At 40.2% G+C, this 17,539-nt stretch overlaps 1 protein-coding gene across 2 annotated transcripts in view; it reads right to left on the bottom strand.

Moving 5' to 3' along the window:
* NUBPL (NUBP iron-sulfur cluster assembly factor, mitochondrial) overlaps positions 1–17,539 on the bottom strand; it is a 160,881-nt gene that overhangs the window by 34,400 nt on the left and 108,942 nt on the right. Inside the window, exon 11 of one of the 2 annotated variants that reach the window (XM_051622373.1) lies at positions 10,206–10,295. The exons of the other annotated variant lie outside the window; for it this stretch is intronic. Within the exon in view, the coding sequence (XP_051478333.1) occupies positions 10,236–10,295 (60 nt within the window). The 3' untranslated portion in view covers positions 10,206–10,235. Of the gene's footprint in view, positions 1–10,205; positions 10,296–17,539 lie in introns of those variants that run through there. 2 annotated transcript variants of the gene reach the window in all.

Genomic DNA, 17,539 nt, shown 5'->3' with positions numbered 1-17,539 from the left:
AGCATATCCTCAAGTATGGAACAGATATTTTCATCTCACAGCATCTCTGTGACTTGGACTCTGGCAGCTACCCAGAGCAAGTGTCTTAAAAATTAATTCCAAGTAATTGGCAGCAATTACTAAGGTATGTAAATTCCTGAAAAACAGGAACATTTCTTAGAAATTGAAAAATAAACTGCTAAAATTGTACCCTCTTCATTTGCCTTTTGTTGAATTCTCCTCTTATTGACTAATTTGCACAGCACAGACATCCAAGTGTTGTTTATAAACAAATGGTTAGAGAATTAGACACATACAGCAGTTACCCTGCCAGCTTTATTGACAACTTCTCAAACAGGCAAGCCCTTGTAGAGGGATTTAAGCAAATGAAAAACATTATTTATCTATAGAGATTGAGATGTGAGTTAATTGCACTTGCTGGATTGCAAACAGTACTGTATAAATTAAATAAATAGGGGTTCAATATTTTCAGACATAATTTTTAAGCATCCTGCTGCCTAGTGAGTCCAGGTCCTGAGCCCACAGTTTCATGTTTTATAGAGAGAAACTGGAGCTTAAGAATGGGATTCACAGGCACCAGCTGACAGACCAGGCAACAACCTAAGCTAAACAACCTAGCAAGAAATGCTAGAATCAAGACTGGAGCTTGAGTGTTCATGGATTTTGCTGCAACTTTCTAGACTGTCATCAAGATTCACAGTTACATTATCTTCTAGCCATCAATGCCCATGTCACATCACTCCTCTCTTGCAAAACAGAGCTGAAAACCACTCAGTGTGCCAGGTCCTCTAGCACTGCACAGCAAGCTGAGCAGAGGTGAGCAGTCAGCAATTCCAGGGGAGCAGCCAGGGCAAGGGCTCTCCCTTGCTTTTCCCATTTCCCTCCACTACTCTTCATATCAACCTATGCCCAAGCAATAGATGGAGGCAGGAACAAAAAAAGGGTGGGGAGAAAAAAGCAATTTGAGAAAGTAGAAGTAGCTTGCAGCTACATGTTCACATTCTCAAAGCCTTTTCTGGCCATATATCACCACCAGTTCCTGGTGCTGGAGGTGATTGAATGAAACAGTCTGGTTTGGAAAAAAAAAAAAAAAAAAAAAAAGGAAATGTTAGGACAAAGAGTTTAAAAGAACAATGTAATATCCTTAGTAAGGACACCATCTGGGAAGACTTGGGCTTCAGTCCCTGCTTCAATGGAGATACCAGTACTTATACATAGAATCATAGAATCATAAAATAGTTTGGGCTGGAAGGGACCTTGAAGATCACCTAGATCCAAGCAAAGCAACATTCAAAGCAAAGTTCAACAGGTCCTCCTTGGAATACAGTTGCATAAACACTTTACCATCACTCCATGCTACTTCACAAGCCAAAGAAACCACTAAACATTTGATGGACAGAACCACTGAGATCCTGAAGTTTACTGATGTGCTGACACATCACCCTGAAACCCTGTCAGTTTAGCCTCTGGCAGTTTCTTTATAGCTTTTCACTTCAGCAAACACAGCCCATCCTGACTGCACCTGCAGGCTGACATGTCGTGACAGGGATTCTTTTCGAAATACAGCCTCCTCTGTCACTGTCCTTGCTCTGAGCAGCACAGCTCCTTGGTCAGATAACTAGCCAAGGACAGTCATATCTCCACTGCTGGTGAGCAACCTGCCACAGGAGAGCTCCAGGAGCCCCAAAACTGCTCATCAGATGAGCAGTTGCTTGTGTGAGGGGAGCAGGGAAGAGCCTTTTTTGCTTCTCTTTAGGTTGAAATTGCCCAATATCTACAAAGGTGACTATTGATTCACTGGGGTGGCAGAGATTTATTCACAGCATTAGATTTTACTCCATGCTTCTCCCTTTGTTGTAGGGCAAACAACTAATACCAATCTTGTTAAATGATGGAATTTCCTGTTCTGGTTAGTACCACAGTTAAGGTTTTAAATTATGCCCCAACTGAATATTTTCCTGGTTTAATTGCCAGGCTTTGGAAAGAGGCCTAGCACCCAGCCCCTGACAGGAGTGCAGCTTTGCAATATCCAGCTGGCTGCTGTCCCAAAGCAGTTAGAGCAGCCACTGACTAGAGAGATTTACACTCCTGTGGGCTGTAATACTTGTCGCTTCCCTTGCAGAGCTCTACCATCCCCTGCTACTGTAACCCTCACTTCCCAAGTGACTGCGCAGAAGAACTTGCTGGGTTTTTTTGCATTGCATTGACCGTGGATGTCTTGCCAAGCCTTGGGAGAGCTGGATGGGCAGCTGGCTGCTGTGCTGGCCTGCAAATGCTGCTGGAGGGCTGGATGATGCTGGGATCTGCCCTGTATGCAGCCTTGCTCCATGCTGGCTGAAAAATCTTTGCAGCTGAGTTTCTTCATGAAGATGGGTGGTAGAGAGCTACATTTTCTGATTTTTTTTTTTTTTTGGCTTAAACAATGTATTTCCACTATTACTAATACATAGGATTCACCAGAAAAAAAAAATAATTAAAAAAAAATCACACTTTATTATTATTAACGTAAGTGTGATGGCTAATGTGCACTCATTTAACTTGATTATGCTGATGGTATAAAGCTTCTGTTACTCTTTTCATATTGTCCCTTTATAGGCACTGGGCCCAATTCTGTCCTCAGTTCATTTGATTACTGCTATTTTACTCCTAATCTGAGCCTGAGGTAATTATTATCAGTCTTTTATTTTCAACAAATGCTCAGTAGTTCCTTCTCTTCTGTATTGTTTCGCTTCTCCTGGGATAGAAGAGAATCAATCATTCACATGCAAAGGAACTGGCAGCCTCAGAGTACTTCTCTGTGCCCATGTGCCGGCATTGCTGGTGTCCTGCCTGGCTGACACTGCGCTGCCCTGTTTCCCACTCACACCCTCTGCCATCCTGTGGAGCTCTCAGGGAGCTACCAGCATCCCAGTGCAGCAAAATCTCCTGTGCAAACTGGGCTGAGTACAGATCTTAGGAATGGGACTCAGATCCTACTGCTGTAAACCTCCTTATGGCTGCTGTGTTGTTTTGTGAGCAGACCTCGACAAAGCCACCACAGGTAGGGAGGGCAGTGGCTGCAGCTTCTTTGGGGCCAGCTCCATAATTTTCCTGGTACTTGCCCAGCCTGTGCCCATTTCCCAGAGCTGGCTTTACTAAAGAAGCTGCTTGATCTCTGTCACAGTGGTAAGGCAAGAGTTAATGTCAAGTAACTTAAGTCAGAATCAACTCTGGACTGCCCATCAGTTTTTGATACCTGGGACCGAGACCAGAACCTCACACTACACCTGTTGTTCAGCCACACATCAAACCCATTTGACTAGGTCAGGATGCCTTTTCTCCAGTGGCAAGAAAGTCCTTCAGTTCCCAGAGGGCTAGAGGCTTATTAAGAGAGTCTGACCTTCCACTTCAAGGGCTGTATGAATGGAAAAGTACAGGGGTGTCAGTGCCAAGCTCCTCAGTTTGCTTGGGAACCAGCTGTAGCAGTTTAAGAAGTAAATATGTCACAGCTGCTCTAGACAGTAGATTCCTGCTGTTTCCATGTGACAAGAAGCAGGAGATGAATCCATGAAAACTCTTTAATATATTTCACTACAAAGTTAAACCAGTAAGGTTTAACCTAATCTGCCTGACTTGGCACTGAAAGCGGCCAGGAGCCCAGTCAACCCAAACTGCTCCTCAGCTCAAAGCCAGGAATCAGTCACTGAGAGCTCAAGGGCACAAGACAACTATGTTGTAACTACAGTCATTACAGTAAGCCCTGAAGACTTCTAAACAGAAGCAGAGCTCTAGGCTTGGCTTGTTCTTGTGACAGTGTGTTGCTCTGGCAGTGTGTTTCAAAGGAGGAAGGGGATGGATGGGGGGGTTTAGAGGCTTGCTATGCCATGGCCCTAATCCCAGACCTATGGACAGAATATTGTGCTTAGGTTTCCCAGATTAATGTCTTTTAAAGTGATTAATTAGTCTAAATGGTCAAGATGTATTGCAAATGAAGATCAGTTTTTTTAAAGAAACCTAATGGGTTTAGACATTCAAATTATATTGAACTTCATATCTTAGGCTTTATTGAGGTAACTATCTGACCTCCAGGCAAAACATGACTGAAGCAGGCTCACAGGTACCTGCTGTTTTCCCTATGAAAAGAGACATCCAGAGGTTTCTTCAAAGACCACAGAGCATAAATTTTATAGAGGAGATGTTCATGTCAAGTTGCTGTATTGGCCGAAGAAACTTCTGGTGAACGTTGCCAGAGAGAACGGCAGGAAAGATTAAACTAAGACACAAGATGTCTCAGAGAAAATACTGACAGATGGGAACTCAACATTTTTGAGAGAGCAGAAGCAAGGTAGAAGAGTGGGACTTGCTGTTTGTGCATTACTGCTTTTGAAAAGCAACTTACTTCCTTTCTTTTGCAGGCCGCATTGTTGCAGGCTGTGACCCTGACCCTTGGTTACACCAATGAAATGCCACTGGAAATATATTTTTGTCAGCTCCCAAGAACATTGCATTCTTAAAACAGGACCTGGCAGAATTTGACATATAGTTAGTGTGGGGGAGGGTAGAAGCAGTGGCCAGAAGGGAAAGGTCTTGAGGCACTAGTTCCAGTAAAGAGCCTGATGGATTTTAAGAACAGAAAGCAAAACCAAGTCCAACAGAAAAGTAAACTCTAAGCAATGCATGCCAAGAGATGAACCTCTATTACTGAAGTGCAGGCTTTTTCCACCACTGAAGGAAGATGCTCTTCCCTTTATCCCCTGGCTGCTCTCTCAGAGAAATAGTACTAGATAACATACATGCACAGGAAGGAGAAACTTGGATTCTGCCTTGGAATATTTCTCCTTCAGCTTTGGTGCAAAGTTTTGTATTCAGTGGCAACATAACTGTGGTGCAGTATTTAACTCCATCAGGAAAAGGAAAACCTCCAAAGTCTCAGGAGCGTTTCCAGAGAGTTTTACCCCTGTTGGCCCAGCTAACTGTTCCTCACCAACATATTAGAGGAACAAGCAGAGGAATAAGCAGTGTTCCCTATTTTGCCTACCTGGATTTAAAGTGGGCACAGACTGAATATATACTGTATGCTTGTATTTCAGTATTGTCAGAGCTTGCAGCAGTGGGTCTAATAAACTTGAAAGTTTAATTACTTGGACTGTATCAGGAAAATAAGAGAAAGAAAAAAGATGAAGCTAAGAGAAAGGACAATGCCTGAGGAAGCAGAGTGGCCAGAGATCAAATACATTCAGGAAAACTGAAGAATATACAACTTTGGGAAGGGATGGTTCAGAAGAAATGGGATGGTATCATTGAAGAAGGGGAGTGGGGACCCTTTTCTGATAGTGTTTGGCTTTCATGGAGAACAGTGAACCAAGATGGTCAGGGGATCCTGTATTTCTCCCAGCGAAATGCAGTGATTAAGTATAATTAATACACTCATTACGAACAAATACAGCTGACTATACTGAGAAGTTATGAAAAGCAGGAGCAAACCAGGCAGCAACTAGAAGCCTCATCCTTGCACAGGCCAAAACACATGATAAATGAGCCTCCATGAAAGGGAAGCAGCTGAGCAATATGTAGTGTATTATAGACTGTAATGTTCAGTGATAAGAAAGCACAAGCATGCAGAATATACACAACTCGTAGGGAATGTCTGTGATGTGATAGCAAGTTTGGCAGCTGTGCACACCACTAAAAAAAGTTTGGTTCTAATACAGCTTGTGCAGTTAACACATTCCAGGGCTGATAGTGGGACTGAAACAATTCATTAATGAAACAGACATTTTTTGCACGTAGCCTTTGCCACTCATCACTTTTATTATTTATTTAATGATGATCGTTTCTGAAGTTGATGGCCAAAATTCTCAGATTCCAGAAAGGCAGCATTCTCAGTGGCCCTACAGAGCCATATAGTACTGTGCTCATTCCATCAGAGGCAAAAATGCTTCTTATCATCTCTTCCTGCTCTGCTCTTCCCATCACATCTAATGCAAATAAGGTAGAGAAACGTGGACTATTAATGCAGCTCATCAATTCAGATCTATCAAGTTAACATAACCTTGCTCTGATGTTTACATTGAACACTTTGGCTTCAAGACTGTTGCATCCCTGCTGTAATTGAAACATGACTGGAGACAGACCATGTGCATATATTTACTAGTCAAAGGCTGTAATATTTCACATCGTTCTTTCCTTTGACTGCTATAAACAGAAAGACTGGAAAAATAAAAATGGGTGTGTAAAGCCATTGTTTTGAGAGGCAACCTGGCTTAGAGGTTTGGCTTTACCTTCCTTATCCTTGCCTGTTACTGAGAAAAGCTTTTATTTAAGAGATAGTTTCAAGGAAGACTAAGAAAAGCCTCTGTTGGCTCTGCAACTACTACATTATTATATACTGTTCTTTCATTTCAAAATACAAAGATTTAAACCAGAATGTAAATATTTGTTTAAATAGGATTATGTTTAAAAAGAAAAGCCATGCAAGTCTTTTCTATTCAGTGGCATACAAGGTCATGGGTTGTAGGAAAACAGTCTTTTTTCATCTTACAAACAATTTTGCATTTATGTAACAAGTTACATCCTATTCAAGTTGGTGAAACAATAATGAGAATATACACCGGGCAAATGTGTAGATCTTTAAAAAAGTCTTTATACTGCATATTTCTAATCTTTGGCCAAAGTGTATTTGTGTGAGTTCCTCCTGAAGTAAAATATTTTCACTTTTTAAAAATTGATATTCTAAAATCACTGGGGAAAAAATTGGTTTATTACTTTGTAATATTTGTAATAATGCAGAACATGTTTTTTCTCTCTTCAGCTTTCTGAGATGTTAAATTGTTGACAATTATGTTCTTGCAATGAATGCTGAGTCTGCCAGCTTTGATGCTGACTTCAGTGTGGGCAGGATAACATGTTAGAGCCTGTTTCCATGAAACACAGTACAGAAAACTCCCCTGAATTTTCATGGCACAGGATGAAGAGTTTTAAGGATGATCCATATTGAGTGGGTGTTAGACAGCTCTTTGTTCAGAAGTCTCCCAGAGTTTGAAATGGAATGATTTGGTTGGCTTGAATCAATTCATTAGCATGGTTTCCAGTCAGAAGCACATACCCATCTAGGTTAATGTGATCCCTTGGATGGCCACCTTTTCCAATGACCTCCTAATGATTTACACTGCAAATGTAATATTTTAAAAATCTAATTATGCAGACTGCTCCTAGAGGATATAATGTGTGCAGCAGCTTCTTCTAATGGCAACATATTATGGGGGTTTGTTTGCTTCATGCTTTTTGTTTGTTTTTTAAACACTGATGCAGGCACGAAGTCCTGCTATTGGGTCAGAATTTGAAGAAGTGTTATGTTGAAGTGGAGAAACATTTCAGTTGAGAGAATAATAGTTGCAAGGTACTTGGATCCATTTCATATTATTTTAGTGAATTCCAGCCTTACAACACAGGTGACATCAGTTAATAATTGAAGCTGGAAAGCAGATAGGGAGTTTAATGCAATTACTACAGCCAACATCTGTAAAAGTACAAACATGAAAGACACTTGTGGAATTTAACCTATCCTCTGTTTATGTCATCAACACTTACTCCTGTTGATATGGCAATGGAAAAGTCATATTAATATAATGAAAGCAAAAGCAGAAGCTTGGCATTGCCCACACCTAATAATTCACAAGGGGATTTTCCTGTTAATCTGGCAAAGGGGCAGTCAGAAGGATTTTTATTGATAAAGATGGTAGTAAAACAGAAATAAGCAACTGTGATAGAGAAACATCCCTAGTCACATACTGTTTCTGGATTATGCAAAAACCAAGAAAAAGTGAAATCTTCTCGTAGGCACCTTCTGATGTGCTCATAGACAGCTAGTTAAGAGCAGACAACTTCCCTAATCATAGCAAGCAACCTAAAGAAACGTGACACAAAGGAAAAAATAAGAACACGCATTTACAGTAGGACAGCTGTGACTTTAGGCAGACTTGGTAAAATCAGCTATTGGCAGTCATTCACAATAAGGAAAAGAAAACAACAATTAAAGCGAGCAAGAAAATCTCAGTATCTCCTACTGGCTGCCAACCTACTGTCACTGGTTGGCAGATCCATACGGACAGTTGTGACACTGGGTGATTATGTCTTCTGCTGTATGATAGTATCTTCTCAGCTGCTTTGGCCACAGCTGCACAAATAGAGTCCCAGAATTGACTAGAAGGATCATCCTCTCACTCTAGTGAAAAACTCTCTTTACAATCATCCTTCTCTGTCCTCTCTACAGAAGGCAAACCAAGGTGACTTCCTACACAGACCTGTCACTTTCTTGAGATTAAAAGACAGTGACAGTGGGAATGTGCTATTTCAGTGTAATCACCAGCCAGGGTGTTAGCAGTCCTATTCTACCAGGAGGAAAAATGGAGAAAATGTTTGTCTGGGATCCCTCCCGAAGCAGTGCCTGAAATAGAAATGATCTGCATCATAATTGCCTGTATTGCCTCTCATTTACTTCACAGGTGGCCCTGGTTCTTTCTCCCGTGTTTCTTGGCATTAATGAATTTTTATGTTTTGGATTTGGTTCTTTTTTTTCCTCTGTGCATGCAATAATTTGTGTTGTGGTGTTTGTTGTTTTGTTTTGTTTTTTTTAAATGCCTGTCTTTTTACAAGTTCTAGAGGTTCTCCTGAGTTTCCTCATCTATGATGCATGCTCTCAGTCCTGCACAATGGCCTCTTCTGGCAGAGCAGAGTAAGATAAGGGTCCCTTAGGAGACTCAGAGCTGAGCATCAGTGACCACAAACAGCCACTTCTGAGAAAAGAAGAGCTTCACAAAAGGGAAAAAAGTACTTCCATAGTTTTTGCAAGCCTCCCAGGCTGCTGATACAGCATAATATCATGCAGAACATTTCCGTTTGCTGATGGCCAGGTGCAAGTTTGGGTGAATCAATGGGTGTGCCATTCTTCCTACATAGGGAATGGCTGGAAATAGTCCCTTGCTCTCAGCCTGAATCCTTTATGTTTTCACTGGTGTATTTACAAGAATGTGAGAATGATGTCTCCAGTTACGATGGAGGGAAACTAAGGAAAACAATGGTAATGAAGAGAAACTTAACCAAACCAGGGGCTTTACACATCCTAGCTTTAATGCAGAAGCCCAGAGCCAAGAGAACACATCACATTGCCTCCTTCCTTTCTTGGCTTGTTATTTTTCCTGACTGCTACTGCTACATCAAAGCACTCACACTGAAAAGGGCCTGGCATGATATGGGAGGAACAAGATTGTGCTCAGGCACAAGGCTTTGATCTTGAAGATTCTTCAACTGTGCACAGGGCACAAATGTGCAGCCTTGGTACAACCTAGGAAAGGGAAAAAAAATCCAGTGGAGAGTTTTGCCTGGTGACCAAAGAGTCAGTGCAGATCAGCAATAATGCTGCACATGCAGTTTTCCGTTACTGATGCAGTTTTAAAACACTGAGCATACACAGAGAAGTCCCAGCATGGAGGTAAATTGCTGCATGCAGATTTAAAAAAAAAATCTTTCTACGTATTTTTAGAGATGTAAAAGAAATTAAATTTTAACTAGCAGGAAGTGTGAAAAGAACTTTCTGCAATGTGAAGCCATCAGTGACTGTAAACCAGATGTATAAAGAGAAATAAATAGACAGGTAGAGCAAAATGTTAAGATTTTTTCAGGTTCCTCTGTATGTATTAATATCCAAATCACCCCTAGAAAATTCTCTCTTCTTTACTCACCATTTTAGTATGATGCATTTTCAGTATTTTTTGACCTCTTGATTTCCAGCCACAGGGATGGAAACCAAATCTCTTTCCTCCATTTTCTAGAACTCCATGCTTCATTCCATTATAAAAAGTAACCTGACAGACTTTCATATGACAGAGATAAAAAAGGAGATACAGAACATGCTGTGAACTGTGAACTTCACTAAGGACAAGTGATATCACTGTGAAATAAGCATGTACGTGTCCCCCAGGGAGGTGCAACATATTTAAGAAAGGCTGGAACCCCACAGAGAATTTTTCTGATCAAGGATGGACAGAACCTCAACAGGTGTTTTTAAGCCACCATCAGAAAACTAGACTAACACTATAGCTACAAATGCCAGCATGCATATCAACTGGGTGTTTTTGTCAAAAGCAGAAAAGTACAGAGAACAACATACAGCATGCAAAATTTGGCCCAGCACACTTAGCTCCACAGAGACCATACCTTAATGCTCAGGGTAATGTTTTAATTGGTAAGACATCATTCTAACTGTGCATTGGGTAACTTCCATCTTGATGGTTACAGGTGATATAATGGCACTTTTTCTAGATTAAAAAACAATTTTTAAGCTTGAAAAAGACTGAGCATAGCTGATAGAAGTGATAGTCTGTTAATGTCAACATCTGATGAATACAAGATGCAGGGGGAATTGCTTGTTGCTGAAATACATTAGATCATAGCAGCAGCAAAATGTAGCAGTGAGACGCCACCATCATCATTTCGACGTCTGTTCCATATAATTGCAAGCTAGCAGGGAAAGCTATCTGTCTTTGGGAGTCTTGTAAATGACATGCTATTTAAAATAAAACATCGAGACCATGAAAAACATTCAGAGGCTTTTCAGCATCTACTGAATTGTGTACAGTCTTCGTGAAACATCATAAATGCAGTTCTCGGAGGAAGCAAATGGTTGTCTGAAGACACATTCCTTGCAGTGCCATTAACACAACTCATCAGCTAACAAGAACATACTCATCTGTCTAGACACAGATGATGCTAGAAAAATAATCACCATAGATCATATTCATGTCCCAGTCCTGAAGCTTTGTGAGGTTTGATTCTGTACCTGCCCCAGCCCGCAGTACTGAATGCAGCTGTCCTCACTCACTGATGGCATTACTTACCCAAGCTTTGCATGAGCAGTGGAGCTCCTGCTGTCTGGACCTGATGAAGTATTGGTCTGGTGCAGATAGAGAGCTCCTTGCTAAACCAGAACTTTAAAATGCCAAAGAACTAGCTCCTTGTCTCTCCTTCTCCCCTGACACTATAGAGAATGTTTAGAAGATTAGCATAGATTAAACTCCCAGTTTTTTGAGAGGCGAAGAAAAAGACTGTGATTTTCATCCAAGCTGTTAAGACCCTGGTCCAAATTCAGAAGCACAAATATTTGCTTTTATAAATAATGCTCTGTTATCATAATACTCTGTTTCTCATCATTATATTCAAGGAATGTTTTCTGCTTGAAATTAATTTGCATGTTTAATCCCTTTCTTGAATTTTTTGCTAAACTCTGCACTTGGAAATTATTTTACTTAAGAGCCCCAAAATCACCCCGCAGTTTCATTAAAGACTATTTCCTTTGACTTGTTATTTTGCCACTTTTCTCCCCTTCATCTATGCTCTCATGTAAATGTGATTTCTATTTAATGATATTTGGAACAGGACAAATACAATTCCACCCATTTTTTAAGCTTTGTTGTGTAAGGTGTGTCATCAATACAAAGCACATTTGTACTATCTGCTATATAATGCAGGAGAATCACAAGCAGAAGCAATCCAAGTCTCCTCTTAAAATTGAAGCTCTAACGTGGTCAGTAAGGGACTATCTTAGTTTCTACCAAACGCATGTTACAGAAAGAGAAAACACTCAGAAATTAAATCAAATTTATTGAGGAACTTCAAATTGGCCTATAAAGGTTGTGAGCTTAGCCTAAGGACACAACCCTTGGAAGATTTATAAGCAAAAACCGAGCAGTAGAAGCAATGGAACTTAACTAGTTTCGTATAACTAGCAAGCTTACTTGCAAGTTAATTTTGATCAAATGAGATAAATAATTGCCTCAGAATTTGTTTGAGACACTGCAGAGGTCTGTAACAAAAGTTGCTAAGACCTATGCTCCTCACTGTACAGATTCGGAAAATGCATTATATTATGTCTGTACACCTCCTGGGCCAGTGCATGTGAAAATGTAGTAATGGTTCTAGTGATTATTTGTTTCAGCAGTAGCTTTGTATGATAACAGATTGAGGTAAACTCTGATGCCACACAAATATAAAACATTAATAGTACACAGTGCATTTTTTCTGTTGCAGAAGTCTTACACTGTCCATGAATGTCTGCACATTGGTTAGAGTACAATTGGTAACAGTCTTTTGTCAATTTTGGTTTTAAAAGTACAAGTACCATCTTGGTATTTATGTGTGCTTTTTTTTTTTTTTTTCCTTTGTTAGGACTCACTTTTTTGTTTTGTTTTGTTTATTCCCACAAGTTATTTCTACAGTAATTTGAGAAGTATAAGATTTATAGTTGAGAGGGTTATCAAAAGCTGACATTTATGTTCACTTAAGTGGTGTAGCTTTGTAAATAAGAATGACACAACTTAGTAATACATCCATAATGGCGTTGGAGGAAGCAGCACAGATATGATTTTGACAACCTACATAACTCACTGTTGTGAGTTATTGGACAGAATTGTTTAAAAGCATGGCTAATAGAAGTTTTAAATAAGTTATGCTTGTTTATTCCAAGTGTGGCAAAATAACCATACAGTTTAACCAGACCATAGTTCTCAGGGTGATTTTGTGCCTGCTGAGTCACTACAAAAGAAAGAAACCAAGACAATGTTTGCAAAATGGCAGACTGGCTCCTCAGCAAAGTTCTTCATGCACAGCTGCTGGTAGATGACTGTATTTTGCTCATGACTGAGATTCAGACATGGGTGGAAGAAATGTACTCTTAAAGTGCACATTTAAAACAGAAAAGCAACAAAACTTAGTATAGATGAATAAACAACTTCAAACTAAACTGCCACTGACAGTTTCATATTCTGTTGAAAAGTGAACTCCACCTGTTCTTACTGTCACTGTTACTAAACTTCTGTTATTCTTAGATATCTTTATTTTCTTAGCCCCATTACTAACCCAGAAAGAGGCTGCACCTGTTCTTAGATTTGAACTTTATATATCCAACAGATTTGTCCCTCTCTTGCATTTAAGAGTCTAGACAACCATGCCTATACTCACCACCCCATGATGGAATCACCAGTTCACCAGTATCATCTTAACTCACATCACAAGGATTTCTCCAAAGGAGAGAAGTTAATATCAATAAATAAATAAAATAAAATAAAAAATAGAAATAAAAAAAGGAAAAACAGGTCCAGGAAGCCAGATTTTGTGTACTGCAGAAACCTATTACTGGCACAGAGGACAAAAGCAGACAGCACAAACCAATATGAACTAAATTTGACAGTTAGCACAGAGTCTGCCCACAACAGCATTGATCTCATTAGTGAACACACAAAGCTTCTTCTGGTTCAATGCCAGCACAAGCTGGACAACATGTGCCTGAAGTTATTTAGTACATTACAGACCAGAGAAGAAAAAATATAGACAATGCTGTATTTGCCCTCTCATCAGACACCAGATTTCAGTCAGGCACCTCAGATGAAACCAGTTTCATTGTAGTTCACTGATTTCAAAGTAGATATCACAGCATAGGTATATCCACAGGTAAAGGAATTCTGACATTTTTTGTAATGGTGCTGAAGAGTCCACAGGTTTGTTACCTTTACAGATTTCAAATAAACAGAAGCAACAAGGTCAGGACTGAATTGCTGAAGCTCCTCTCTTCATTTGCTTCCCTGAGATCAATACAGGCATTCCAGATCCAGGCACTACGTGCAGTCCTGCTGTGCACCTGATTTCACACAAAATGTTGAGGAGGACCTCACAGCAGCCCTTGTCACTAACGCAGCTGCCAACCCTCTGGTAATAAGAATCCCAGTTCCACCAGTGATCCCAGTTCCACCACAATAACCCTGCAGGTACTGGCTTGTTCTCAGCCCACTAACAGCCACTACAGCCAAGAGCACCTGCCAGCTCCCTGCCATTTGCCATCTTTACCTCAGACATGCTGGGCTTTCCTAGCTTCCACGTGGATTTCCAGAGTATTCTGACACCTCAAGATAGATGAGGAGAGAAAAGTGGAAATGTGAGAGAGAGAAAAAAATGACAGAGAAAAATGAAGGCTGAGACAAACAAGCTGAAAGATAAAATATGCCTACAAGTTTATCCTGTAGTGAGAGAATTTTCTGTTTTCCAGTGTTGCTGCTTCATCTGAGTTCCTAGAGCTACTTGGAAATGATAAATCACATCATCAATTCCAAGTAACAACAGGCAGCAAAGCTGGACATTAACTGCCTCAGAAACCAACCACTTCACTGTAAACAGCACACATAGCTGAGGAAGATTTTCTCCAAATGTAGTTCTGCTGAACTTGCATCCACTTGCATGTCTGAATTCCCGCATGGTTTTATACTTATGCATCTCATGTGTTTATTAAATATTCAGAATACTTAAGTACAAGGTGGTCCTCATCTCCTCAGCTGTCTGTATCATAAGCTTTTCATTGTCCTCAATACAAGAAGAAAGCATACTCGACAATGCGAGCTAGGTCACAGAAGAATGGATACAAGATAAAGGCAAAATTAGAAAAGGACTGAATGAGATACAATTAGGAAGAAACACCCATGGCAACAACAGTTTATTTCAAAAATAGGTTATTAGTTAAAAGAAGACAAATAAAAGAGTTGGTTTGCCACCATCAGTAGAAGATCTGTAAGAGGTGAAAGCACTGAATTCATGTAGCTGTCGTCAGTTTGCTAACACAGGTAGTACCAACAACACATGGGTTAATACCTCTGCCCAGAAGAGAGTAGCTGGATATTTTCAGTTCACTTGTCCAGGATGATTTAATCAGGAGATACTCAAAGTAGGTGAAATAGTGTCAGGAGCATTAGCAGTTATCTCATGGATAGCGAATTATGAGGTCCCTGAGAAGGGAAGAAGAGCAACATCGTGCTCTTATTAGAAGTGAATGGAGAGGCTAGGAAATTTCAGACCAGTCTGTGTAAATACTGTAGCAGCAGCAGAGTTTTGTAGCTTAGCTGGTATACAGGTACATGCCAGAAATGGTTAATAGGTAGAAATAATGCATTTTATTAAGACAACTGATGTAACTTCTAAAAAAAAAAATAAATCAGAGATGGTTTCAGGAGCAAAACCACTTCTATAGTAGTCAGAAAAAATATTGGAGCAAATAAACTACTTCAAAGAACTTGGAAGAAAGGAGGGGGGGGAGGTGGGGAGGGAGAAAGAAAGAAAGGGAGCGATGAGTAAAAGCCAATAATGGATTTGCCAAGAACAAGTCATGTCAAACCATTGTAATTTCCTCTTCTGACAAAGAAGCAGACATGGCAGATATAAAAGAATAAGTGCATGTCATTTATCTTGACTTACTAAGGCTTTTGTCACTGTCTTGCATGACATTCCCTAGCACAAACAAGCTAGGGAAATACCGTCTGGATGAAACTATTCAAAGGTGGGTGCAGAACTGCCTGGGAAAAATCCTACATGCTCCAAACCAGCAGAACATTACTGTAGAAGAGAGGGCAGTGAGATCCCTAGCAATGTGCTGGCCTCCACCTGGGTCTGCTCCTACTGCATATTCAGAGGGGTTGGAACTAGATGATCTTTAAAGTCCCTTCCAAACTTAATGATTCTATTCTTCTATGATTTTCATGGGCAGCCTGAATGTGGGAATATGAAATGCATTTTACTGCAGCCGCAGGTGACAGAATTCTAACCAGGTGCAAGCCATCTGGGTCACAGGTGAATTAAATAGACCCAAACCAAAACCAGCCCACTTTGCTAACCTGGCTTACTCACCACTCTAAAAATGCCAGAGTCCCAAGGTCCTCCCATCCTTGGGCTTAGCAGACCCTCTGAGCAAAAGCGAGAACAACAGAGCAATTTTCTAGGCTGGCTTTACGTGTTTGAGGTTTCTCTGGGTTTGAGTCTGAGTTCAGCTGCAGAACAGCTAGACCAGGAGGTGAAGAGAGGCAGAAGGCAGAGTAGCTGGGCCAGAGGCCAGACATATGTGCAGGCAGTAAATCACTATATATGTAATTAATCATAGCTTCAAATACTATCACCTAGAAGCATGTGTGGGTGCATGGGTATGACAAGAGACTGATAGGCCACAAGACCAACATACCTCAAACTCAGACCCCTTGGCTCAATGCCACTTTCCTGCAGGTCTGACCACATGTGGCCGTGTCCCTCCCAGCCAACAGATGATCTCTAGAGGTCTCTTCCAATTCTGACAATTCTATGATCCCATGGTTCCGTTATACGTATATAACTTCTGGGATTTGGAGCATCCTTTTATTGTGGTTACACCCAAACTCCTGCTTGCAAATAAAGCATAAAGTAAAAATAGCAGCAAGGACAACCCCTCACATTAGTATTTGAATCTTTTCCTCCTCTTTTTAATATTTCAAAAGATCCAATAAAAATGTTGCTGTTGTCTGATTGACCAGACTGTCTTCAAAGGCACCAGTAAAGCAGACAGAAGGGATGGAGAGCTATTGCAAATAGCCACTGACAAGGCACATACTGACATCCTAATACCTGGCATTAGCATTCAAAATGACATACTAGGCACAGTAAAAATTATCAGTGCAGAAATTATTATTGTAGCTAAAAGGCAGTCCCTGAAAAACACCATTCATTTTAATGGCAAATCAAGACAAAGCTGAAGGAGGAACAGTGGCAGCTCGCACCATTCCTCTACAAAGTGACACAGATTTATAGTCCTTAGGATGTGAAACTTTGCGTCTTATACACACCAAGTACAGCTCTGTGCAATTTAGGTTTGCTGAACTCTTGGCCTAGGAAAAATAATTTGTATTTGAATCCTACCATGGAGAATCACTGCAATGGCAACAGAAGTGGGTACAATGAAGATGAAGAAAAAGGAGGAAAAGGAGGAGGAGGAGGAGAAGGAGCAAGAAAGGGAAAAGGAAAAAAAAATTAAATAAATAGAAAAGGAGGGGGGGGGAAAAAACAAAAACAAAACCAAAATAAACAAACAAAAAACACACAAAACCCCCACAAAAACAACCACACCAAAACAGAAAAATCAACACAACTATATTTATAGTGGTCATTTTCCCTGTCCTATCTCAGCTCAGAGGTATGATGCAGCCCTTTACTAGAAAATTAATAGCAAAGAATACACTGCAGAATCAACAGTTAATTTGTTTATATATACACAAAAACTTTTTTTTTCATCTACTAAAATACAGAACCTAGCCTGTGCTTGTCAAGCAAGCTGTCTTTGCTCACCAATATTTCAGTGGAATTTGAAACAAGGAACAACATAGAGAAGGAATTTACCTTCCTTAAGACTTGGAGAGGGATCCTTATCTTTAAAGTACACATAATTTTATTAAGATTACTGAATGGGTAAATTACCTGCAGCATTTACTACTGATAAGTCATTGCCTTCCACAAATGCACACTAAACATCAGTAAGATGGGAACATACATTTTGCTCTAGATTTGGTGCCATGAGGCAAATGAATGAAGCTAATCAAGTCACTCGTCTCGTGATTGTTTTTACAGTTCACATCCAGCCGAGTTTACAGCATAGCAGCAAGCAAGGGTATAACAAAAGCATTTCACAAAGGCAATTTGAAAAGGTAATTGGTTTAAGCCACTGCCA

This window comes from Apus apus, chromosome 5, assembly GCF_020740795.1.
Source record: "Apus apus isolate bApuApu2 chromosome 5, bApuApu2.pri.cur, whole genome shotgun sequence".
Lineage (NCBI taxonomy): Eukaryota > Metazoa > Chordata > Aves > Apodiformes > Apodidae > Apus > Apus apus.
This window is presented reverse-complemented; position numbering and strand designations above follow the sequence as displayed.